We start from the raw sequence: 27,048 nt of genomic DNA, 5'->3' as shown, positions 1-27,048 counted from the left end.
GTTTGATGTTCTCTCTATTGTTGTTTGATGTTCCTCTCTATTGTTGTTCTGCTGTTCCTCTCTATTGTTGTTCTGCTGTTCCTCTCTATTGTTGTTCTGCTGTTCCTCTCTATTGTTGTTCTGATGTTCCTCTCTATTGTTGTTCTGCTGTTCCTCTCTATTGTTGTTCTGATGTTCCTCTCTATTGTTGTTCTGCTGTTCTCTATTGTTGTTCTGCTGTTCCTCTCTATTGTTTTCTGCTTGTTACTCCTATTGTTGTTCTGTGTTCCCTCTCTATTGTTGTTCTGATGTCCTCTCTATTGTTGTTCTGCCTGTTTACCTATCTATTGTTGTTCTGATGTTCCTCTCTATTGTTGTTCTGATGTTCCTCTCTATTGTTGTTCTGCTGTTCCTCTCTATTGTTGTTCTGCTGTTCCTCTCTATTGTTGTTCTGCTGTTCCTCTCTATTGTTGTTCTGCTGTTCCTCTCTATTGTTGTTCTGCTGTTCCTTCTATTGTTGTTCTGCTGTTCCTCTCTATTGTTGTTCTGCTGTTCCTCTCTATTGTTGTTCTGCTGTTCCTCTCTATTGTTGTTCTGCTGTTCCTCTCTATTGGTTGTTCTGCTGTTCCTCTCTATTGTTGTTCTGATGTTCCTCTCTATTGTTGTTCTGCTGTTCCTCTCTATTGTTGTTCTGCTGTTCCTCTCTATTGTTGTTCTGCTGTTCCTCTCTATTGTTGTTCTGCTGTTCCTCTCTATTGTTGTTCTGCTGTTCCTCTCTATTGTTGTTCTGCTGTTCCTCTCTATGTTGTTCTGCTGTTCCTCTCTATTGTTGTTCTGCTGTTCCTCTCTATTGTTGTTCTGCTGTTCCTCTCTATTGTTTTATGCTGTTCCTCTCTATTGTTGTTCTGATGTTCCTCTCTATTGTTGTTCTGCTGCTCTATTGTTGTCTGCTGTTCCTCTCTATTGTTGTTCTGATGTTCCTCTCTATTGTTGTTCTGCTGTTCCTCTCTATTGTGTTCTGCTGTTCCTCTCTATTGTTGTTCTGATGTTCCTCTCTAGTGTTGTTCTGCTGTTCCTCTCTATTGTTGTTCTGCTGTTCCTCTCTATTGTTGTTCTGCTGTTCCTCTCTATTGTTGTTCTGATGTTCCTCTCTATTGTTGTTCTGCTGTTCCTCTCTATTGTTGTTCTGCTGTTCCTCTCTATTGTTGTTCTGCTGTTCCTCTCTATTGTTGTTCTGATGTACCTCTCTATTGTTGTTCTGCTGTTCCTCTCTATTGTTGTTCTGCTGTTCCTCTCTATTGTTGTTCTGCTGTTCCTCTCTATTGTTGTTCTGCTGTTCCTCTCTATTGTTGTTATGCTGTTCCTCTCTATTGTTGTTCTGAGGTTCCTCTCTATTGTTGTTCTGCTGTTCCTCTCTATTGTTGTTCTGCTGTTCCTCTCTATTGTTGTTCTGCTATTCCTCTCTATTGTTGTTCTGCTGTTCCTCTCTATTGTTGTTCTGAGGTTCCTCTCTATTGTTGTTCTGCTGTTCCTCTCTATTGTTGTTCTGCTGTTCCTCTCTATTGTTGTTCTGCTGTTCCTCTCTATTGTTGTTCTGCTGTTCCTCTCTATTGTTGTTCCTCTCTATTGTTGTTCTGCTGTTCCTCTCTATTGTTGTTCTGATGTTCCTCTCTATTGTTGTTCTGCTGTTCCTCTCTATTGTTGTTCTGCTGTTCCTCTCTATTGTTGTTCTGATGTTCTCTCTATTGTTGTTCTGCTGTTCCTCTCTATTGTTGTTCTGATGTTCCTCTCTATTGTTGTTCTGCTGTTCCTCTCTATTGTTGTTCTGCTGTTCCTCTCTATTGTTGTTCTGCTGTTCCTCTCTATTGTTGTTCTGCTGTTCCTCTCTATTGTTGTTCTGGGGGGTATACTATGAAGCAGGATTTTCGCTTAGCCGGCTAAATTCAGGGAAAACTCCGGCTTTCCGGTCCTACGAAGCTGGTTCTCTTTTTAGCGGGCTAGATCTCCATGGTAACTTATGCTTAGCGGCTAACCTGGTCGGGACCAGGGGCCTGTACGACGAAGCTGGTTCAACCTAACCTGGATATGTTTGAGTTAGCCGTTTGGCCTAATCCAAAACATACGCGCTCTCGCTAAACTGTACTACGACGCTGGTTATCAAGTGGATCGCTCAAGCCAGCCGTTTCCTATCTAGTTAGGTGCGCGTTCACATGAAACGGGTGGTATCTGGAGCATTCGACCAATCACAAACATGGAGAAGCGTACTGAGAGTGCAGCGTCATACTTCCTGAATGAAAAGTGAACTTTAATACTAGTCAAAAATGAAGAAGTTAAACTTTGAACATCCATGACTTAAACACTTTATCCTGGATAAAAGCCACATAGCTGTGTGGCACAAATACAGTTTGAATGCGTACATTAACAGGTTTATGATATCACTGCCCCGTCTAAAACACGATCTGACTTTAATTATATTTGTCTCGAGTGTTTCGTCAACTTAATGTGTTGCTTAAAATAATACTTCTGCATACAGTAGGTGACACTGTGAGTGTTGCACGGCCAGATACGGCTCAGCTGACTCAGATAAGAAAATATATGATACATTATGAAGTGATATGCCGCGGACTGTAGGCTACTTAATATTACTCTGATCCGGTTACTTATGTTGTGGCAGATATTTAAGTAAGCTTTCTTAACGCTAATGTTATAATAGTCAGATTGCTCTGAAGATGGAGGTGATATTCTATTAATGTTCACGTTCACAAAGTCGGTGATTTTTGCCGGCCGTCTTTCCTGCGACTGCAGCTTTTCTGTATTTCCTTTCTCCTGTAATATGACTTGATCGCTTTAAACTCCGCACACTGAGCTCTGATTGGTCAGCAGGCAGTGCTTTCACTGAGTTGAGATCTTAGCCTGCAACCTAACCTGGTCCCGACCAGGTTAGCCGCTAAGCATAAGTTACCATGGAGATCTAGCCTGCTAAAAAGAGAACCAGCTTCGTAGGACCGGAAAGCCGGAGTTGTCCCTGAATTTAGCCGGCTAAGCGAAAATCCTGCTTCATAGTATACCCCCCAGGTTAGGTTGCAGGCTAAGAGCTCAACTCAGTGAAAGCACTGCCTGCTGACCAATCAGAGCTCAGTGTGCAGAGTTTAAAGCGATCAAGTCATATTACAGGAGAAAGGAAATACAGAAAAGCTGCCGTCGCAGGAAAGACGGCCGGCAAAAATCACCGACTGTGTGAACGTGAACATTAATAGAATATAACCTCCATCTTCAGAGCAATCTGACTATTATAACATTAGCGTTAAGAAAGCTTACTGAAATATCTGCCACAACATAAGTAACCGGATCAGAGTAACATCAAGTACAGTCCGCGGCATATCACTTCATAATGTATCATATATTTTCTTATCTGAGTCAGCTGAGCCGTATCTGGCCGTGCAACACTCACAGTGTCACATAGGCCTACTGTATGCAGAAGTATTATTTTAAGCAACACATTAAGTTGACGAAACACTCGAAACGAATGTAATTAAAGTCAAATCGTGTTTTAGACGGGGCAGTGATATCATAAACCTGTTAATGTACGCATTCAAACACTTTTTCTTTTGCCAGCTGTATTCACCTTGCAGGTGCAGCTCTGTGGCTTTGATCCTGGATCAAGTGTTTAAGTCATGGATGTTTAAAGTTTAACTTTTTCATTTTTGACTAGTATTAAAGTTCACTTTTCATTCAGGAAGTATGACGCTGCGCTGTCAGTGCGCTTCTCCATGTTTGTCATTGGTCGAATGCTCCAAATACCACCCCTTTCATGTGAACGCGCACCTAACTAGATAGGAAACGGCTGGCTTGAGCGATCCACTTGATAACCAGCGTCGTAGTACAGTTTAGCGAGAGCGCGTATGTTTTGGATTAGGCCAAACGGCTAACTCAAACATATCCAGGTTAGGTTGAACCAGCTTCGTAGTATAGGCCCCTGATGTTCCTCTCTATTGTTGTTCTGCTGTTCCTCTCTATTGTTGTTCTGATGTTCCTCTCTATTGTTGTTCTGATGTTCCTCTCTATTGTTGTTCTGATGTTCCTCTCTATTGTTGTTCTGCTGTTCCTCTCTATTGTTGTTCTGATGTTCCTCTCTATTGTTGTTCTGATGTTCCTCTCTATTGTTGTTCTGATGTTCCTCTCTATTGTTGTTCTGATGTTCCTCTCTATTGTTGTTCTGCTGTTCCTCTCTATTGTTGTTCTGATGTTCCTCTCTATTGTTGTTCTGCTGTTCCTCTCTATTGTTCTGCTGTTCCTCTCTATTGTTGTTCTGCTGTTCCTCTCTATTGTTGTTCTGATGTTCCTCTCTATTGTTGTTCTGCTGTTCCTCTCTATTGTTGTTCCTCTCTATTGTTGTTCTGATGTTCCTCTCTATTGTTGTTCTGATGTTCCTCTCTATTGTTGTTTCTGCTGTTCCTCTCTATTGTTGTTCTGATGTTCCTCTCTATTGTTGTTCTGATGTTCCTCTCTATTGTTGTTCTGCTGTTCCTCTCTATTGTTGTTCTGCTGTTCCTCTCTATTGTTGTTCTGATGTTCCTCTCTATTGTTGTTCTGATGTTCCTCTCTATTGTTGTTCTGATGTTCCTCTCTATTGTTGTTGTTTAATGTGCACTGTCCTTTCAATAAATAAACTAAACTAAGCCAACAGGAGTCACAATTGTGTTTCACGGCCATCAACGCAGCAGTTAAGATGCTTTAGGCTTTAAAAAATAACAAACTGCAATTAAAGGTCCCCCATTATACTGTTTTTCATCAATATATTATAGTTCTCATATATATACAGAACATGTCTCTGAAGTGTTTGGCTCGAAACACCAAACAGATCATTTGGGTCCGTCGGGACGTGTTCTTTGGTGTCAGTTTGGTGTGTCAGGGCCTTTAGATGAAAATAAGCACGGGCATCCTGAGCAAAATATCAGTGAGGGTGTCATGGTACTCACGTGAATCCAAGCTGTCTGCAAACCACAGCTGCATGGACATCATTCCAGCCATCATCGCAGACGCTCCCCCACTGGCCGTTGATGAAGACCTCCACTCTGCCCTCCTTCCTGCTCTCTCCAGCCACCAATCGCAGCAGAGGGCCTGTACACAAACATTTCAGGGAAACATGCCTCGTATTGTTGATGATGTGCCTGTCCTGAGGCTATTCTGATGCCTCTACATGTTTAATACTCTTAAATGGACTGCATTTATATGGCGCTTTATCCAGTCTTTACGACTTCTCTACTCGACTTCTTTACATATACAAGCAGAAGTGGGAGAAGTACTCAGATCTTGTACTGAAGTAAAAGTAGAAGTACCACAGTGTAGGAATACTCTGTTACAAGTACAATTCCTGCATTCAAAATGTTACTCAGTAAAAGTAGAAAAGTATGATCATCAAAATATAGTGAAAGTAGCGACAGTAAAAGTAGTCGTTGTGCAGATTGGTCCATTTCAGAATAATATATATGATATGTTTTATAATGATTGATCATGAAAGTGTTCTCAAAGCTGGTAAAGGTGCAGCTAGTTTGAATGACTTTGTATACTGCAGGGTAGCTGGTGGATTTACTCCAGGTGGAACTAAAGTCTGATTCAACACTTGATTAGATTTCACATTATTCATCCACATCTGTGAAGTAACTAAAGGTATTAAATAAATGTAGTGGAGTACCTTTGAATTGTAGAAGTACAAAGTAGCATATAATGGAAATACTCAATCATAAGAGGCTTCTCAATACTCAAATTTCCCCTCCTCGACTCCTCGACTCCTCGACTCCTCGGTCCTCCGGTAGTGACCCGGAAATGAATTTCAGCGCGCCATTTTGAAGGACATCTCATTTCTCTAAATGCACACCGAGGACCGAGGATCGAGCATCGAGGAGGCTCTCTGGAGGAGCTCTAACCGAGGAGACACTGATGGTTCCTCCTCGGCTCCTCCGCGGATGCATTTCCGGGAACGGTGGAGGCGTGACGCACGGCCAGACTTATCTCAGCCAATGACAGCTCTGCATGCACCCTCTGGATATTATTTTAGAAACTGCTCTCATCGCGTCGCGATGTTTCCAGTGAGAACAGCTGTGAGGTCCGTGCAGAAAGCAGAGCAGTGTGTAAAATATATATCACTCAGTATAACAGGCCTACTCTTTTTATTTGCTTTAGTTTAGTAGATAACTACAAACAAAGAGTCGATATTTTTTCTAAGACCATTTAGTGCTTCACATAATAAAATACACAACGGCTGTAGCCTGATTATGCTTTAGGAGCTGTAGGTGTGTGTGTTGTACAGTGTATAGGTGTGTGTGTGGTACAGTGTGTAGGTGTGTGTGTGGTACAGTGTGTAGGTGTGTGTGTGGTACAGTGTGTAGGTGTGTGTGTTGTACAGTGCGTAGGTGTGTGTGGTACAGTGTGTAGGTGTGTGTGTGGTACAGTGTGTAGGTGTGTGTGTGGTACAGTGTGTAGGTGTGTGTGTTGTACAGTGTGTAGGTGTGTGTGTTGTACAGTGTGTAGGTGTGTGTGTGGTACAGTGTGTAGGTGTGTGTTGTACAGTGCGTAGATGCGGCGGACAGACGGGTCTCAGTTGGTTTGGTGTCCTATGCTTACTTTTAATAGGCCTACTTGTAAATACAACTTTTGGCCCGTAATTTCAATTCCCCATTTCAGCGACCAGAGAGAGGGGGGGGGGATATATCCAGTCTCTGATTGTGTTACGTTATTATGAGAGTGCTCTCATACTTTAAATTGTATATATTTATATAAATATATGTGTGTGTGTGTGTCCGCATCTGTAGCCTGTTATTGTCTCATTATACCGCACTCTCAATGAATTCAAAGTAAATATGTGGGGGAACAATGTTCAGCTGATCTAACAGAGATACAGCGCTATGACAAAACACTCGACAGCTGATGCAGCTGTTGCCAAGTAATAATGAACGGACGTCTCTTTAAAATGACCGCTCAGAGGAGAGGAGTTCTCATTTCTTTAAACGTCTGCTGCTTCCCCTCCTCTCTCCTCGGTTCCCCTCCTCGGCTCCTCTGCTCGCATCTCCTGTGGGCGGGACTAAGTCTCGAGGAGGGGAGTCGAGGAGGGGAAATGTAAGAATTGAGAAGCCTCTAAAGAAGTCTCTCAAAATTGTACTTAAGAACAGTACTTGTGTAAATGTACTTAGTTACTTTACACCACTGGTCACCACAAGTCATCATTCACCCATGAACACACATTCATACTGAGGCAGGGGGAAGCTAACATTCACACACATTCACACCGACTGTGAAGGTGTGTACTTACCAATAGGCAAAAGGCCTGGTATCTCATTGGTTCCACCCCCCCTCTCACAGCGGACACCTACATCCTCCCTGTGGGAGCAGTCATGTTGGCCCCACTCAGAGTGGGTGCAGGCCAGTAGAGTGGCCTCTGGTCCCTGGCACTGCACCTCGTCCAGCAGGATTAGCCCCCGACCCTCTTCAGACACTTGGTCAGGGGCCACCTCTGCTCGGCTCCTGCAGACAACACACCATCTGTCTTTCTATGGATATCATTTAAGAGAACAACATTCTCAAAATTCTCCCTTGTGTAAAAACCAATATATTCAGGGGTGCACATCACTTTTTTAGTGAGTTACTCAGATGAGTACCAGGAGACAGCATTTGGTACTCACCCCACACTAAGCGTGGTTAATAAGTGCAGTCTTCCTCAGTGTCTCCTTCACTGTCCTCTATTTCCACTTCTTGCATGGTAATGATGAAGATGCTGCAGTCTTCCTCAATGTCCCTGTTTAAGCCTCCGCTTTGCTTTCTCCAAAACTTGTTGCGAAAACTGTGAAGTCCTTGCATTTCCTGAGGCCAAGTTGAAGGATCAAATACTAAGAAATGATCACATGACTTGAAGTAATATCTGATTTCAGGTGTGGGAAGTTACTAAGTATACTTATTCAAGTACTGTACTTAATTACAATTTAAGATACTTGTACTTTACTTGACTTTGATGCTACTTTGTACTTCTACTCCACTACAGTTCAGAGGTATATGGTGTACTTTTACTCCACTACATGTATTTAATACCTTTAGTTACTTTACAGATGTGGATGAATGATGTGAAATATAATCAAGTGTTAAATCAGACTTTAGTTCCACCTGGAGTAAATCCACCAGCTACCCTGCAGTATACAAAGTCATTCAAACTAGCTGCACCTTTACCAGCTTTGAGAACACTTTCATGATCAATCATTATAAAACATATCATATATATTATTCTGAAATGGACCAATCTGCACAATGACTACTTTTACTGTCGCTACTTTCACTATATTTTGATGATCATACTTTTCTAATTTTACTTGAGGAACATTTTGAATGCAGGACTTTTACTTGTAACAGAGTATTCCTTCACAAGATCTGAGTACTTCTTCCACCTCTGTCTGATTTCAAACTCTTCCATAACACCTTGAGTAAGTTTGCAGCTGTGTGTTTTGCTCCACCTTGCTGCAGTATCTTGACCAAAGAGCGTGAACGTTGTGATCTAGGGCCTCATTTATAACACCGTGCGTAGGATTCACGTGGGAAGGTTGCTTACGTAGTAGAAAGCAAATAAATAGGTACAGAAATGTTCCGACATTTTCCGATACACCAAACATTGCGTACCGGCGAGGGAAGTGCGTACGGCACTTCCTACGTTTCTCTTTATAAATCACAATCGACTCGAAATGCGGTGCAGCTTTTGCGGGCTTCACATAACGCCCATATTTGCCTATAAATAGTCAAAGAAACGCCCATTCATTCATTTTGACTGACTTTATGAAGGAGATCGCAGGAAATGAAGACAGAACAGCTAAAAAAGACATCTCACACCGTGTCAGATTTGGTTCTTTTGGGGAGGTGGAGACAAATCATATTGTTTGGTGGATGCAGTTTGAACCAGAGTAGCAGCATGGAGGTCGGATCGTCACTGTAGGGGCCAAAATCCCCAAAAGTTTGTCTTGTAACCTTCACCTCAAAAGTTATTGTTCTTGGCCACATGTAGAGCTTGGGCCTGGGAAGCAGTGTCAGACTCGCAGTACACAATCCACTGGACGTTTCTGTTGCTTTTCAACGTTTATTTCCAGCAAAACATAAAACAAAATACGAAAACAATATGTAACATAAACTTAAACAGCAGATCCTAATATTCTGTCTTTTATAAGCATAAGGTTGCGTCTGCGTGTCAATGACGGTATTGCTGCTGCCTGCTGCTCCCCCGTCACACACCGCACCTCCAACTTAAAGCCTTGTTTGTTTGTAGCCTTTATTTAACCAGGTGAAGCCCCTTGAGATAAAAAGATCTCTTTTTCAAGGGTGACCTACAGGACATTAGTTACACATGTAACATAAAAACAACAGAACAACAATAAGGATGACAAACAACATAATGTACAGGGTACAGTTTACAAACTCTATTTACAGAGACAGGTACCATGAGTATCAAACAGAATGTCACCCAGCTGAGTTTTAAAATGATGCAGGGGAACCAAAGTGCTCAGTTTTAAACATGTTTGCAGACTGTTCCAATTTAGTGGAGCTGCACAACTAAAAGCTTTCTTCCCTAAGACAGTCCTAGCACTTGGCCCCTTCACCTGAGAAAAGCACACCTCTCACTGAACAGAAAAATGCATTAATAAAGGTTCCAAATAAATCAAAACAAAATAAACTTAAATGCGGCTCCTACAGTCACCAAAATAAATAAATAAGTGGTCCGAAAAAGGTTAATGACAAAAAAAATACACATAGGCCCTTTCTCATTTCATCAAATCCCCCTCCTCGACTCCTCGGTCCTCCGGTAGTGACCCGGAAATGAATTTCAGCGCGCCATTTTGAAGGACATCTCATTTCTCTAAATGCACTTCGAGGACCGAGCATCGAGCATCGAGGAGGCTCTCTGGAGGAGCTCTAACCGAGGATACACTGATGGGTCCTCCACGGTCCTCCACAGATGCATTTCCGGGAACAGAGATGTTTCAAAGAGTCGTGACGCACGGCCGGACTTATCTCAGCCAATGACAGCTCTGCATGCATCCCTGGATATTATTTTAGAAACTGCTCTCATCGCAACGCGATGTTTACAGTGAGAACAGCTGTGAGGTCCGTGCAGAAAGCAGAGCAGTGTGTATAATATATATCACTCAGTATAACAGGCCTACATTACTCTCTTTATTTGCTTTAGTTTAGTAGATATCTACAAACAAAGAGTCGATATTTTTCTAAAAACATTTAGTGCTTCACATAATAAAATACACAACGGCTGTTAGGGTAGCTGTGGTGTGTGTGTGTGGTACAGTGTGTGCGTAGATGCAGCAGACAGACAGGTCTCAGTTGGTTTGGTGTCCTCTAGTTACTTTTAATACTTGTAAATAAACCTTTTGGCCCGTAATTTATTTTCCTCATTGTAGCGACCAGAGAGGAGGGGGAGGGGGGGATATATCCAGTCTCTGATTGTGTTACGTTATTATGAGAGTGCTCTGTTTGATTCTGAAATTGTATATATTTATATAAATATATGTGTGTGTGAGTGTCCGCATCTGTAGCCTGTTGTCTCATTATACCGCACTGTGAATGAATCAAAGTAAATATATAAGTCATCATGAACACATCTGTCCATCAGACAGAGGGCTGCTGTGCCTCCTGTCATCATTAATGGACGTCTCTTTAAAATGACGCTCAGAGAAGAGGAGTTCTCATTTCTCTAAGTGCCTGCTGCTTCCCCTCCTCTCTCCTCGGTTCCCCTCCTCGGCTCCTCCGCTCGCATCTCCTGTGGGTGGGACTAAGTCTCGAGGATAGGAGTCGAGGAGGGGAGTTAGAGAAATGAGAAAGGGCCATAGCCTAACCTTCCTCAGGCAGTGTGTTTGCACCGGGGACAGGAGACCCCCCCCCCCTTGATGAGAAACTGTAAGAAATGATCGGGGAATCCCTCCGGAGTGGAGTCATCAGGGCTCGAAATTAACTTTTTTCCTCAGTGTCCCACAACTGTCCCGAATTCTACTTTGTATTGTCCCGGATATAACCAGCAGTGTCCCAAATTTAAATTTGTATCGTCGCTTTTTAAACATATGAATATTAGTCTGATCTGTTGCCTCTCCTAGAGTAGAAGGGAAGAGAGTTGTTTTAAGACATGTTTTTCTATTGTTTTTCAATATCCAGACTAATTTATCATTGTCATGTCAACATTGAAGAATTCTGATTTGTATTTTTCAATTCAATATGGTATGGCTGTATGGTCTCTGTGTTTTATGATCGGAACCCTCCATCTGGCAATAAAAGTGGTATGAATGATAATAAAAAAACAGAAGTTCCATAATACAGTTTAATAAATGTATCTGTTTTCAGTTCTAATTACAAGTTATCCTCACAAGTCAGTAGTACTATAGGAATATAAATTGATCTTCTATCTTCATTCATGAATGAATGAGTGCTTTGACCACCATGGTGTCCCTTTCTATCAGCTCTGCACGGTTATGGTGTAAATACAGCCTATGTACCAATTGGATCAAATATAAAAGTCAGCCGAATTAGTGTTGATACTGCAAGGAGACGTATTGTGTGAAAATAAATGTAAGATGCTGTTTAATTGCTTATATATTTCTGATCCACGTCACGTTTTCAGTTTTGGCGGCAGTTCTCCTGTTTGTCTTCTCAGCAGGGCTCTATAAATAGAGAACTACGGCAGATATGTCATATTTAATGCAGCCGAACCGTGTATTACAATGCCGTTATATGATGACTTTCAAAGAGAAAAGCAAGCACACTCGGAATAAAGAATTATTGTATTTTTAAAAAACGTTTTCAGATTTCACATCACATAAACACCAAATCCCAGCATGCATTGCGGATAACCATCCAATCATCGAGCTGAGGATCTTGCCTACGTCTGTTTCCGGTTTCGTTTAATGACCGATGTATTTTGTTATACACACATTCCTTCACATTTACATTTTAATGTGCATTAAAGTATTTCGTGAGGCCTGCTAACATGTTTTTAAATATAACTACGGTTGTAGTTGAATAGTTTGTAAATTAACATGAACCGAAGCTGTTGCTTGGCAACTCAATCGCACAACGTCACGTCCGTTAATTCCACATCCACACGCACGGATTAACATCGATTTAATACATTCATGTAGCCTTTGTTTATGCTAAAAGAGGTGTCGACCAGCTGGGGCAACAAGAAAATCGCTGTAATCGAGTGTGACTATGAAAAAATAAATCATTACGTCGGGGTAGCATTTGCTTGGTATTTCCGGTTATTTCTCCACTGGTTAACATGGGTTAACAATACCGTGTAGCTGTCACGTTTGAAAGGGACGAAACCGTGACATGTTCACGTCTCCCAGCATGGTAAATCGTCACATGTTCACGTCTTGCCGTGATACCGGGTTGGCTGATCCATAGGTGCTGGGACAGCTCGCTCCCTCTCTGCAGCGGTGTGAGCCGCGGTCTGTGTGAACGTCGCTCCGCAGTTTAATGCAGGGCCGTAGCTGCGTTTTTAACGGGCCTAAAATGATATTTAAAATGATTCAATTGTAACTAATGTAATGCTTGTTTTGTTGCTTGAGAAGCTTGTGGAAATAGTGTAGGTTTGTTTTAGTACAGTTTTAGGGAAACAAAAGTTAGGGGGGCAGCTGGGGGGGCAAGGCTCTACAGTGGGGGGGGGGCAGCTGCCCCCCGTAGATCCGCCCCTGCTAAGATTACTGACTCTTGACTTACCTGAAATGTTATTTTTAGTATTTTTAAATATGAAGTCCCTCAGATCGCGTTGTCCTCCTGGTCGCTTGGCCATTGTGATGACCGTTACCTGCGCTTCTGGCATCGATCAAACAGGCGCATCACGGCGCTCTGGCGCCCTCTAGGGCACTCGCATAGTATAGCGTCAGTGACTTGGTAAAAATGTCATTGCGTGTGTGCGTGCTCCCTCGCCCACAGTATTTTACTCAAAATGCGCAAAATTAATGTTGAAATAGCAGTAATACCAGTGCCACGTTCATTGATAAAATTACATAAGGGATGGAAAAGGGGAATGGCAGTTTTAGAAGGGGGATGATTTTGACCGTTTTTATTTCAGGGGGGATGTCATCCCCCCTCATCCCCCCTCAACTCGAGTACTGTATATCCATAATCCACCAGTTAAAGGAAATACAACTAATGTGTTGTGTTATATTAGCTCAGTGGTTCTCAAAGTGGGGGGTGCAGAGGCATGCCAGGGGGGGCATGAGAGACCAGGAGGGAAAATGATTATAAAAAATAAAAAAAAGATTTAAAAAAATCATAAATTGAAAAATTATTTATTCGAAAATAATATGATGCTATTACGTCTGGGTCTCTGTGTTTCATTAAAGCTCGGCTCTGCGTGTGTGTGAAACGAGCCATTTTGTGTGCGCGAGCGAGAGAGAGAGCGCACCGGTACCGGAGATCGTTGTTGTTAGCTTCTGGTGCTAGCGAGCTACGCTAACGGATATAAGGAGCTTTTTCAACAACAAAGTGGAGAGTCCTCTCCTGTCAGACTGAGAGGCTCAGTGAACTAAAGGACTCTCAGTGTTATCTCAGTGGGTCTCAAACGTTTTGGTCACGATTAATGTAAACAATTATTTCCGAGGCACACGTTTATATGATCATTATAGTTATAAAAAAATAAGAGAATAAATGAAAAACAGGTATGAAATACTATGACAGTAAAACAAGAATAACGTTTAAAAGGGTGATTTGTAAAATATCCATAAAGAAAAAGTAAATCATTTACAGTTCTGTTTTATATGGGTGTTGAGAGATGTATCCATAGATCTCTTCATTTTGCTCTCAAAGTGCACCAGATTGATGCTTTTAACTTCAATATTTAAAAATAAATCTTCCCGGACGAGCTTGCCCCCGGACCCCCCTATGTGAGGTCCACACACCACCAATACAAATAGCACTTTACCCCTGCTCATATGCCGTGAGCTGATATCGAGCCTTCATTGTAACAGTCGCGGGTACACTGTGTATATGCGTGTGGGGATTGTTGCAGTAGAACATTCCACTGTAGCGCCCGGTACATTAATGGGAAACCCTAAATGTTTGAGCACCCTCTATGAAACGTCAAGCTACCCCACAGCACCCCCAAAAGAAATCTCTGGCGCCGCCACTGAGCCTGACTTGTGTTGGGGGGGGGCCGAATTTTTTTTTTTGCCTGACAGAAAAAGTTTGAGAACCACTGTATTAGCTGTACAATTGACCACATATGGTGTTGTTAGTTTCCATACCTCCTGTGTTTTACGAGCGACTTATCAAGTAGGCTATTGGCGAACGGCATAAAACATGATTAAACATGATAATATATAAAACCATGCTCGTATCTATACAACCTATAGCAGTGGTTCTCAAACTTTTTTCAATAATGTACCCCCTTTGAAAAAATAAATTCAGCCAAGTACCCCCTGATCAGCGCAAAAACATTTTGTTAAGGAAAAAATGCCTATATAAAGAGGTACAGTACAGCGCTGCACCATCAGTGTCTGATTTATTAAAACAACAACATTGTAACTGAGAAACACTTAAATGCTACATTTCAAATGCTTATAATCCATCACTAAATTCATGGCAAACCAATTTTAACATCATGCAATAACACTAAGACGACATTAGTTGCATTGAACTGATCTTTTTAATAAGTTGTACTTACAATTTAGTGAGAAATATGGGCTTGTGCTTCACTGAGGATCTTTGTCATTCTGACAGGGAGGCAAACTGCAGATATTACACTTCGCGTTTTGACATATGTGTAACTCTGTTCATATAAAACCCACACTGCTCAAACTTCCTTACTTTTCCTAAAATTTGAATATTTATTTATTTGTGGGCGTGGGGAATGAAGAGAAACATATATATGAGCATTTTATGAGCATGGGATTTTGACCCCTCATATATGCATAATGCTGCGCTATACTTTGCGGCCACACGCCGTTGCCAAGCAACGCTTATTGTTAAGGTGTCCTTTGATAAGCAGGCAATCATATCATTAGCTAGAACTAGCTAGATTTGGACATAAACGCGAGTGAAGTATAACCGGACGCGAGAGAGAGATCAGAGATCAGATCAGCTGCTGCTGACGGAGAACATGCAGCTCTGCATGATCACAGCCCCGCCGCGGACAGTTGAGTGGAGCAAAATTAAATACACTAAGAGTTAGACCTAACACACTTACTCTGGAACTAGCTATACTAGTTATAAATATGTGTATTATTTACTGTCGGGTCATTTATTACAGGTTCAGCGAGCTGCACGAGACTGACGGGCTGTCAGGAGAGGGAGAGGAAAAGAGAGCACACTGTTTATTTTTCCTATTTTATTATCCAGAATTTCTGTAAACCTTTGAATAAAGTAGTTAATCTACTATTAGTAGTTTGTTTAAATGCATTACTTATGTTTTTTTTGTCTTCATTAACATAAAATACATCTCACGTACCCCCTGCAGTAGCCTACTCCCGCGTACCCCCATTTGAGAACCACTGACCTATAGAAATGCAAAACGGCATCAGTTTAAAGTAATTCTGTCCTTCTGCTTACCGCATCATTTATGAGAATACATTTCTTAACAAGAGAACATAATCGAGGGGTGATCAATAACATTTCCGTATTTATTTATTTATCCAAGTTATGTTTTTGTGTGCACTGAGGAGTCTCAAACAGGCGTTTGTTAAAACCTGTTAAGCCCGAGAGACCCCAGTTCCGGGGGCCTCCTGCAATATCTTGCAGGAAACAGTGTCTGAGGGCATGTTCATTTAATAAACTATGAATGTTTTATATCCATGTAACGGAAAGAAACTCATCTAACTGATCATTTTATAAAGGGATTTATATATCCCTTTATAAATGAGACCCCTGGTGATTTTGCGCAGTTCTCCAGTGTGTGTGCGGGGCACAGAAAGTGCACAGGGGAGTCTCCCACCGCAGCCAGTTGGCGTAGTTTTGGTACAATTCCGTTGTACATACCGACGTTAACAGCAGCCCCGTCTGTGCACACGGCACCAACTTAGTCATCCAGTGGTCCAAGCCTCCTGGAAAAGCTTCACAGGTCCGTTGGTAAGCAAAGGCGCGTAGTGACACAAGTGATGTTATGCATTTCCGATTTTTGCCGCGCATGCGTACCTGCGTACCAGTTATGTGTACCCCTGATTATACCTACATTAAACAAAATCAAACAAAAACAAATACTATGTTTTCAAAATCTGTAGATTGGTTGCAGAAATGACTGATCTGTTATAACAGAAATAGTTAATTTTACAAAATATTGCAGAATCAGTTTAATTCCATCTCCAGGATTTGAAGGAAGCAAATGGTTTTCTATAGACAAGGCTTAAAGCCTTTGCATATTGGTGGATGGTGATGAAACGTATGTGTACATACTGTATCTGTGAGTATGAGTTTGTTTTCATAAATGTATTAGTCATAAACATTTTCATCCAATCAATCATTTAATCCGAAAATTGCAACCATGTTCCACTGTAAATGTTGAGTGAGCGTGTTTTCTTTGAAACCATCCCCTGCAGGCGGATCTCAGTTGGTGAAGTAAATTAATTTAAATCAGCATTTTGATTTTGTATGACTGTCAACAACACACTCTTTAATGTTCTGGATCCAAGCAACACAGATGGTGCCAGAGTACCTAAAGCACCTCTGCGAACCCCTTTGACCTATAAGGCCATTTAACATTACAACTACTGAACTCAATTGAGCATTGGTGTTCATTACAAGTTCATTACAAGTCATGAGGCCCCCACTCACCACTGCTCCCTGTATTATGTGGTCGGTACATCTCCATGCGTAAACTTAAAGGGCTAGTTTGGACAGTTTGAAGTGTGTTTCTATGAGAAACTCATCCATAGAGTAACACCTACACTGGCAGTTTATAGAAACACAAGAGGACCAGCATTGAAGATAGGCAATGTACGGCTGTGGGGTGGCAGCAATTTAACTTATTTTAGACAACTAAAAACATCAGTATCAGTTTAAGTGTATGTACTGTTTAAAACCTACACTTCTACTTTAAAAAATACATTCATTAATGGTATGGATAGGTATCAGAACTCTTTCACGCAGCCCAGAGAAAGGAACGTTTTGAATTTAGTTACACAATCTCTCGATTAATTATTTGATCTATGAACCAACGATCATGAACTGTGAGTGAGGACCAATGAATGAGATCAAGGAGAATCTGTTCAATTCCCCTGCAGGGTTTCTTAAGGTCAGATGAGGAATTTAGAAGGCTGAGGTAGGAAGTAAGGATGCAGGACTGAGAATAAATGCCTACACTGGCTGGAAGGAGCCATTTTAGCTTGTTTGGGCATTTGATCAGGACGCTTTATAGACTCATATCTGAGGAGGTATCCCAGGCACATTCAACTCTGAGAAGACCCCTGTGCAGACCCTGAACATGCTGGCTGGTGAGGCGGGGCTGGGGGGCACAAAGACTAGCTTACTTAGCCTGCTTCCACCAGATAAGGGGGAAATGGATGGACTTTTAAGGCTCTGAGAATAGCAAACATGTCAGTTTGTTATTCAATCTTTGGGGTTTAAAACATTACTCTCATGTTATTTCCTCAGTGCTTTATTGCATCTTTACTTTATCTTGATATCAGCTCACAGGGTAGTACATGTGTCCTGAGGCCCAGAGGTGTAGCATGGTGCTGCACTGACCTGAAGCCCAGCTGCCTGCACACCACCCGGGCGTTGACTTCAGTCCAGCTGTCATCACACACTGTGCCCCATTCCCCATGATGGTAGATCTCCACCCGGCCCTCCCAGGGACTGTTTGCTCCCACCAGGCGCACCGCACCGTCTGCTGACACACAGAGCAACACATTCAGATTTAAGATCACAATATGGGAGGATTGTCAGTCAGAAGATAAGTCAGATGCAACTGAATTGAAAAGCAGAGGGCTCACCAAAGTTATTACATTACATTGCATTTAGCTGACGCTTTTATCCAAAGCGACTTACAATAAGTGCGTTCGACCAACAAAATACAAACTTGAAGAAAACAGAATCATATAAGTACATCAGGTTTCATAGAGCCAAACATTTCAAGTGCTACTCAACTGGCTCAACTGGCAAGCCAGTCCTTTATTAGTATATAAGTGCTCTGTTAATAATTATATCGCTCGAAGTGGAGTCGAAAGTGATGAGTTTTCAGTCTGCGCCGGAAGGTGTGTAAGCTTTCTGCTGTCCTGATGTCAATGGGGAGCTCATTCCACCATTTAGGAGCCAGGATAGCAAACCCACGTGTTTTTGCTGATGGGAACTTGGGTCCCCCTCGCAGTGCGGGTGCAGCGAGCTGTTTGGCTGATGCAGAGCGGAGTGCACGTGCTGGGGTGTACGGTTTAACCATGTCCTGGATGTAGGAAGGGCCAGATCCATTCGCAGCATGGTACGCAAGTACCATTGTCTTGAAGTGGATTCTAGCAGTTACCGGAAGCCAGTGAAGGGAGCGGAGGAGCGGCGTGGTGTGGGAGAATTTAGGAAGGTTGAAGACCAGACGAGCCGCTGCATTCTGGATGAGCTGCAGAGGTCGGATGGCACATGCAGGTAGACCAGCCAGGAGAGAGTTGCAATAGTCTAGGCGTGAGATGACAAGAGTCTGGACTAGAACCTGCGTCGCTTTCTGGGTCAGCTGGGGACGTATCTTCCTGATGTTGTAAAGCGTGTATCTGCAGCAGCGAGTTGTAGCAGCGATGTTTGCAGTGAAGGACAGGTTGTTATCTAGGGTCACACCCAGATTCCTTGCAGTCTGAGTCGGGGAAACAACTGAGGTGCCAATGTTGATTGTTAGGTCAAGAGTGGGACAATCTTTTCCCGGAAGGAAGAGCAGCTCAGTCTTGTCAAGGTTGAGCTTGAGGTGATGAGCAGACATCCACTGAGAGATGTCTGCTAGACAAGCAGAGATGCGTGCAACGACCTGGGTCTCTGAGCGGGGAAAGGACAGAATTAATTGGGTGTCGTCAGCGTAGCAGTGGTATGAAAAACCATGCGGGCTAATGACTGATCCGAGCGAGTTTGTGTACAGGGAGAAGAGGAGGGGACCAAGAACAGAGCCCTGAGGGACCCCTGTAGTTAATTGACAAGGGTCGGACTCCGACCCTCTCCAAGTAACCCTGTAGGTGCAGTCTTTGAGGTATGAGGTGATGAGGGAAAGTGCAGAGCCTGAAACTCCAGTTATATATATTATATGCGTTAATCGCACGTTAAAATAATTAGTAGCGTTACATTTTGTTTGCGTTAACGCGTTATTAACGCGTTAACTTAACAGCCCTAGTAAATTTACATAGTATGTAAATTGACATTTAATGTTATTGCAGTGCATTGTCATGGCTCACCTCTGCTTTTATCACTGTTTTTATTTATTTGTGTCTATTTGATTACTGCAGTTAGAGATGCCAACACAATTTCATTATACCTATGTATGACGACAATAAAGATATTCTGATTCTGATTTTCACAACATCCTGGTGCAGATCAGCACGACACAAGATTCAAAAGTAGCCCCGAAGCAGCAACAGCCTTTACAGGCTTCTTCATCTGTTTTCCCCTCCACTCCACAATGTTACAGAGCAGATGAGGAGGAGAGAAAGCTGATTGTTGCCTCAGCTCTCCTATTCTCTACACTAGAACTGTAAAAAGAAGAGTCAGGGCAGTCTGTTGTGTGAACAGAGCATTGCAGTCCTGACATCTCCTCGCTGGCCCACTTCACATCATGGGACTCTTTAATGACAGCCATGAACTAATGACCCACATGTGACCTCAACAACTTGTGTACCCAACCCTGCAGAGAACAGTTCCTAGGATTCTCTACCAGCCAATCACAACTCTTGTTTGGGACACCTATAGCTGCTCTTCTATCACAGCGAGGGTTACTGCGTATATACCCTCAGTAGAAATTATGCTGTTTTCTAACCTTTTCTTTCATTCTTATACAGTGGTGAAAAGTAACTAAGTCCATGTACTCAAGTACAGTACTTAAATACAATTTGAAGGGACCTGTACTTTACTTGAGTATTTCATTTGTTGCTACTTTGTACTCCTACTCCACTACAGTTCAGAGGTATATGGTGTACTTTTACTCCCCTACATGTATGTAATACCTTTAGTTACTTTACAGATGTGGATGAATGATGTGAAATCTAACCAAGTGTTAAATCAGACTTTAGTTCCACCTGGAGTAAATCCACAAGCTACCCTGCAGTATACAAAGTCATTCAAACTAGCTGCACCTTTACCAGCTTTGAGAACACTTTCATGATCAATCATTATAAAACATATCATATATATTATTCTGAAATGGACCAATCTGCACAATGACTACTTTTATTTGTGGCTCTTTAAGTATATTTTGATGGACAGGATTGATCCCAGTCTGATGACAGTGTGTGTTCTCTGACCTGTGTGAGGGTTGCAGGAGACCCCTGCATCCTCCATGTGGTCACAGTTGTGTCTCTCCCACATGTTATGAGGACACTCCTCCAGGGAGAGCTCATTGCCCGAACACTCAACCCCATCCAGGAAGATGGGACCTGCCCCCTGGCCGAAGTGGGCCCATGTCCACGCCTTGGCCACGCCCCTGTTGGTCAGGGGAAAAACACATGAAAGGGTTAGGGTTAGGGTAATGTTGTGAATCGAGTGGCCCATGGTGGTGGTGGGGTTATGGTATGGGCAGGCGTATGTTATGGACGACGAACACAGGCCACTCGATTCACAACATTACCCTAACCCTAACCCTACCCCTAACCCTAATCCTACCCCTCACACCAGATACTGACTGGTTTTCGGACCCCCCCAGACCCCCCCAATAAAGCAAAACTGCATGTTTCAGAGTGGCCTTTTATTGTGGCCAGCCTAAGGCACACCTGTGCAATAATCATGCTGTCTAATCAGCATCTTGATATGCCACACCTGTGAGGTGGGATGGATTATCTCGGCAAAGGAGAAGTGCTCACTATCACAGATTTTTTCAGATTTGTGAACAATATTTGAGAGAAATGGTTATTTTGTGTATATAGAAAATGTTTTAGATCTTTGAGTTCATCTCATGAAAAATGGGAGCAAAAACAAAAGTGTTGCGTTTATATTTTTGTTCAGTGTATAATATATATGCTAAAATATGTAACTACCTCATGAGAATACGGTACAGGTTTAAGGAGAAAATATTATTTTTCCAGCTGTGTCCTGATGGTTTCACAGTGTTCTTATAATTATTCTGTTTGTGGTTTCTCTTCAGTTAAATATTTCAATAGTTTACATTGAGTTTTTTGTATCTGTAATTTATATTTCTCATTCCACTGCTCAGTAAGATAGTTGAGTTTAAGAGTAAAAACGGATCAAATAAAGTGTTGCTCATCATTGTCATGAAGTGTATCAGATATTCACTTTTGATTTAGACACTGCTATTTTGTTCACAATATATTGATACAGTAAGTGTATGATTGCTTCTTGTGTCTGTAGGCAGGTTTACCTCCTGGCTTTTCTGTCTAGCATGTATTCAGACTGAAGCTGAGGACAGAGGCCATTAGGTCATGCAGGAGCACAGCAGGGGTTTCTTACCCCAGGCCCAGCTGGCGGCACACCACCTCAGCATCAATGTCATCCCAGCGGTCATCACAGATGGTTCCCCACCTGCCGTCCCTGTACACCTCCACACGGCCTTCAAAGTCCTCCAGCCCCCCCACCAGCCTCAAAGGGAGACCAGTGCCTGAGGAACAAAGTGAAGCAACAACTGAGCCAAGACCACAGGAGACATTTCAGAGCCTGCAAACTGAGACCCTGTCAGGACAGTTATGACTCCAAAGAGGCCCAAGCTCTATCACCAGAGGTGGGAGAAGTACTCAGATCTTGTACTTAAAATCAAGTAGAAGTATCAGAGTGTAGGAATACTCTGTTACAGTACAAGTCCTGCATTCAAAGAAGTTACTCAAGTAAAAGTAGAAAAGTATTCTCATCAAAATATAGTCAAAGTAGCGACAGTGAAAGTAGTCATTGTGCAGATTGGTCCATTTCAGAATAATATATATGATATGTTTTATAATGATTGATCATGAAAGTGTTCTCAAAGCTGGTAAAGGTGCAGCTAGTTTGAATGGCTTTGTATACTGCAGGGTAGCTGGTGGATTTACTCCAGGTGGAACTAAAGTCTGATTCAACACTTGATTACATTTCACATAATTCATCCACATCTGTGAAGTAACTAAAGGTATTAAATACATGTAGTGGAGTACAAGTACACCATTTACCTCTGAACTGTAGAGCAGGGGTTCCCAAAGTGGGGGTCGCGAGATGATTACAAAATAATAATTGACATTTATTTTTTTATCAATTGTTTTAAACTTAAGCTCGCTCCATTGCGGAGATATTCCCGCGACAGGGGTCGCCAGTCTCTGGCCAAGGCCGGATTAACCATATGGGCAACCTGGGCAAGTGCCCAGGGGCCCTTGAGCAAAGACGGCCCTCAGTATATATTATATATTTTTGGGCACAACCTCACTCATCATACATTGTTTTAAATGACACTCACTCTTCGCTATAAATAACACAGCTTTTCTATAGGGTCAAATTAATATATTTTCTAAACCGTCTCTGTACTGTAAGTCTCACTATGTATGTGCTGAACTTTATTACTACGCGGCGGCGGTGTATAGCCGAATCACAGCCCCACCCTCAGAAAAAATGGATGGTGCCGGTAGCCAAACGCCCAGCGGGGCTGCGAAAAGAAAGAAAAAGAAGAGAGAGTGCATTAAAAAACGTGCCAACAATAAATAGCTTTTTGAAAAAGCTAAAAGTTACAAAATAGGCCAGCAACCACCACAAGAAACAGTGGCGGCGGAGGAGGATGTTGTTGAGCTAGCAAGCAATGTTAGTCTTGAACCTAGCATGCTAACGCAGCGGGTTGAAGAGGAGGAAAAAGATGAAGACGAGGCTGACGAGGACGTCACAGAGCAGGGTGAAGGTTCGAGTTTGCCAGTGCCAAGGGCCGGCCCTGACTGGAAGGATGTATTGAGACGTGTAGTTGCGGTGATTACATTCTTGAGTTAGAGGGGGCTTCCTTTCCAGGGAAATTATGAACTTTTAGGATCCGCACATAACGGGAACTACCTGGGAATCCTGGAGCTGCTCGCGCAGTTTGATCCATTTCTAAAGGGTCATTTGCAGAAGTTTGGCCAGAAGGGACGTGGTAGGACTTCATACTTGTCATCAATCTGTGAGGAGTTTATTGGTTTGATAGGTGACAGAACAAAGGACGCAACAGCAACAGAGCTACAGCGAGCAAGGTATTTCTCTGTCATCGTAGATTCTACACCTGACATGTCTCACGTCGACCAATTAACTTTAACGTTTTCCGATTTGTGAGTGAGAAAGGAAAAGTTATTGAGAGATTTATTGGATTTGAACCCATTCACAGTCACACCGGGTCAAGTCTGGCTGACTGTGTGATGAAGATGGTCATTGATATGGGGCTGGATCTCTCAAACTGCCGTGGCCAGGCTTATGACAACGCATCCAACATGTCAGGAAAATATAATGGGCTGCAAGTTCATCTCAAGAAAAACAACCCACTCATACATTACATTCCGTGCGCAGCACACTCCTTGAATTTGGTTGGTGTCAACTGTGTTGAAAATAGTTGTCGTGAAGCAAGCCAGTTTTTTTATATGCACTTTATGCTTTTTGCTCTGCTTCTACCCACCGATGGAATAAAGTGTTCACTGAAAACGTCACACTGACGCTAAAATCTCTCTCCTGTACAAGATGGAGCTGCAGAGGAGACTCCACAAGAGCTCTTTGTGAGAATTACACTGCAATAAGAGGGGCTTTACAAATGTTGGCGGCTGATGACGAAGAGTGCCAGGACACACGGCGAGAGGCCTCTGCGCTGTGTGGCAAACTTGGGACTGCTCTGCTGACAATATTGTGGGACACTGTACTGCACCAATTAAATCATCTGCAGGTAACAGCGTCTGAGGGCTTCTTAATATTGAATAAACTATTAATGTTTTATATCCATGTAACAGGAAGAAACTCAGCTAACAGATCTTTTTTCTTTTTTTTTGGAAAAAAAACCCACACAGCTAACGCCCAGCCTCTGAATTAGCCACGAGCGAAAAAATGCTAACGCCGTTTTTCACAGAAACTCACTCATAACACCCTATTACTTAGTAGCACACCCAACCCATCGATTCACATCGTGAGGAGACACAGAATCGATGTGTACATACATCATCACTCTATGATAAGAACTCGCGACTTTATAAACAAAAACAGACATCAAAACACATACAGCTAAAACGGCAAAATGGATTACCTTTGTCGTTGTCTGGTCAAAAGTGGTCTTCAATGGCATTAAAACGATAAAAATGCTGGTGAAGGTTAATCCATAGGTTAATCCAATGTGTCTGTGTCCCTTTGAAATTTGAAATTTCTGATAATCCATAAGCAATAAACAGTGTTGAGCAAGTTACTTTCAAAATGTAATATATTACATATTACTTATTACTCTCTTTTGAAAGTAATAAGTTACATTACAATATTACTGTCTCTGAAATGTAATGAGTTACACTACTTTAGTTACTTTTGAGTTACTTTCACCAAAATAACCACAAAAGAATGGCTAGGTATTTTAAATGCTAAAATGTAGTTTAGTGCAGCTCATTATACATCCAGTGGAGGGCGATGTGGTATAGCATAACAACTGTGTAGGCCCTTAAGGCTACTAACAACTTGTATTTAGTATAGTTTGGGGAGACGAAGACTGCTGCTCCGGGGGCGAGGGCGGCGAGTCAGGCGGGAGTTAGCTAGTGTCCACAACGGAGGGTCACGTGATGTCCCCATCTGACCTGTTGCTACTGTCTGCAGTAGAGGCAGTGATGCTGGCGTTTAGTGATGGTTGCTTTAACCATTCTCGTATAAATGATTATCCACAGATGTGTGTCACTGCTGTGGAAGCACTTTGGAAATGATGCACGCGCAGCGGAGCAGGTCACGCGCACCTGACACAATTTGTTGTTTGTATTTTTTCGCTCCGTTCCCTTTTTTTAATAGAGGGTGCATAACATTCAACTGCCCCGAAGATCCCGACGTGAAGCCTGAAGGGTAAACACACCAGGTTTACTAATCTACCCACACAATTTGTTTGGTGTCGGAATGTCTCGCTATGTTAGTACATTCTTAAAAAATAAAACACCATTTCATTTCGGGTTGAAATGTGTTGTAACTGCGTTACTGGGCATTGTAACTGGTAATATATTACCCACATTTCATAAGTAATGCGTTACATTACTTCGTTACAGCAAAAAGTAATATATTACTGTAATTCCGTTTGTAACGCGTTACACCCAACACTGGCAATAAACCGACTTTTCCATTTTCAGATGTCAGAGCGTGAGCTAGGTTCGCTCTGGCCAAAACTGCATGTGTGAAGCCCCCACCTTTTTTTGTTAACGTTGGTGTGTATGTGGAAATTCCCCTTCGATTCTATTGGCTCTAACGGTCAGAAAGAGATGTCAATCACCAAAATCGACCAATGGGTTCCAGAGAAACAGTAAAACCCCCGTTTCCACCCAAATCACCTCAGAGGTGGAGTTTGTTTTGCTAAACCTGTCTAAAAAGGTCAAATGTCACTTGTTTTGGATCAATCTTGATACAGGGTACTTATTATATGTTGTAATTTGGATTCCTAAAGCTTTTAGTTAGTTTTCACTATAAGTACAAAATAATTTTTGGACGGACACTATAATTTACAGTTTTTTACCATGTTCAATCTGAATTTTCTTTAAAATAAAAAACATCTATATTGACTCTGACTTTTCTACATCCAACTCACAGGTTTATCATTACTTTGAGGAAAAAGATTATTAATTTAACCCTTTTAGAAGGGAAGATATGGTCATTTGTTCTGGGAATGTCATTTTCGAGCCTGAGACCTGAAAAACAGGCTTGGGGTCTAACAGGCTAATGACCGCTGTGCGACTTTTGGAATCGCTGTGCACTTATGTTACATCACTACGAGGGACATTTTCGGACTTTGAAACATCTGCTTGGGCCGTCACCGGCGTGACACAGACATACCAGCACGAGACTCACCGTGTTGGTAAAAGACGAGTATTTAATGACGAGACAGTGGAGCACGAGGTGGTACTGACTGGCAGTAAAAATGTCCAGGTTGAGACATTCAATGTAATTATTGACAGGTTGTTCTCAGGACTTAGCAAACGCCTGGATGCATACAAAGACATACATGATCACTTTGGAGTCCTATTTGACATGTGCTGTGATGACACTGATCTCCGCTGACGGGCCAATATTCTCTCCTCGTCATATCCGACTGACTTGGATAAGTCATTAGGAGATGAGCTGATCCAGTTTAGGGCTTTTGTCCGCACAGAGCCAGATAACACTCCTGCAAACAGACTGCAGGTGGTGCTTAAACATGGACTACAGACAACATTCCCCAATGTTTTTGTTGCGCTCAGGATTTTTCTCACACTGCCTGTAACCAACTGCGAGGGTGAGAGGTCCTTTTCACAGCTTAAACGCATCAAAAATGAACTTAGGACAACCATGGCTCAGAAGTAGTAGTACTAAGTAGACGATTTACCATGCTGGGAGACGTGAAGATGTCACGATTTCGTCCCTTCAAACGTGACAGTTACACGGTATTGTTAACCCATGTTAACCAGTGGAGAAATAACCGGAAATGCCAAGCAAATGCTACCCCGACGGTTGGTTGTTATTGTCAATATTTATATAATAATTATTATTTTTTTCATAGTCACACTCGATTTCGCCGATTTTCTTGTTGCCCCAGCTGGTCGACACCTCTTTTAGCAGAAACAAAGGCTACATTAATGTATTAAATCGATGTTAATGTTAATACGTGTGGATGTGGAATTAACGGACGTGACGTTGTGCGATTGCGTTGCCAGGCAACAGCTTCGGTTCATGTTAATTTACAAACTCTTCAACTAGAACCGTAGTTATATTTAAAAACATGTTAGAAGGCCTCACGAA

The 27,048-nt window shown here is 42.3% G+C and overlaps 1 protein-coding gene across 1 annotated transcript in view; it reads right to left on the bottom strand.

The window, feature by feature from the left end:
- si:ch211-51a6.2 (neurotrypsin) overlaps positions 1-27,048 on the bottom strand; it is a 72,032-nt gene that overhangs the window by 27,537 nt on the left and 17,447 nt on the right. The window contains 5 exon segments of the mRNA XM_034239721.1: positions 4,959-5,100; positions 7,289-7,500; positions 17,695-17,836; positions 20,433-20,611; positions 21,592-21,739. Of these exon segments, the coding sequence (XP_034095612.1) occupies positions 4,959-5,100; positions 7,289-7,500; positions 17,695-17,836; positions 20,433-20,611; positions 21,592-21,739 (823 nt within the window).

This window comes from Gymnodraco acuticeps, unplaced genomic scaffold (genome assembly GCF_902827175.1).
Source record: "Gymnodraco acuticeps unplaced genomic scaffold, fGymAcu1.1, whole genome shotgun sequence".
NCBI classification, from domain to species: domain Eukaryota; kingdom Metazoa; phylum Chordata; class Actinopteri; order Perciformes; family Bathydraconidae; genus Gymnodraco; species Gymnodraco acuticeps.
This window is presented reverse-complemented; position numbering and strand designations above follow the sequence as displayed.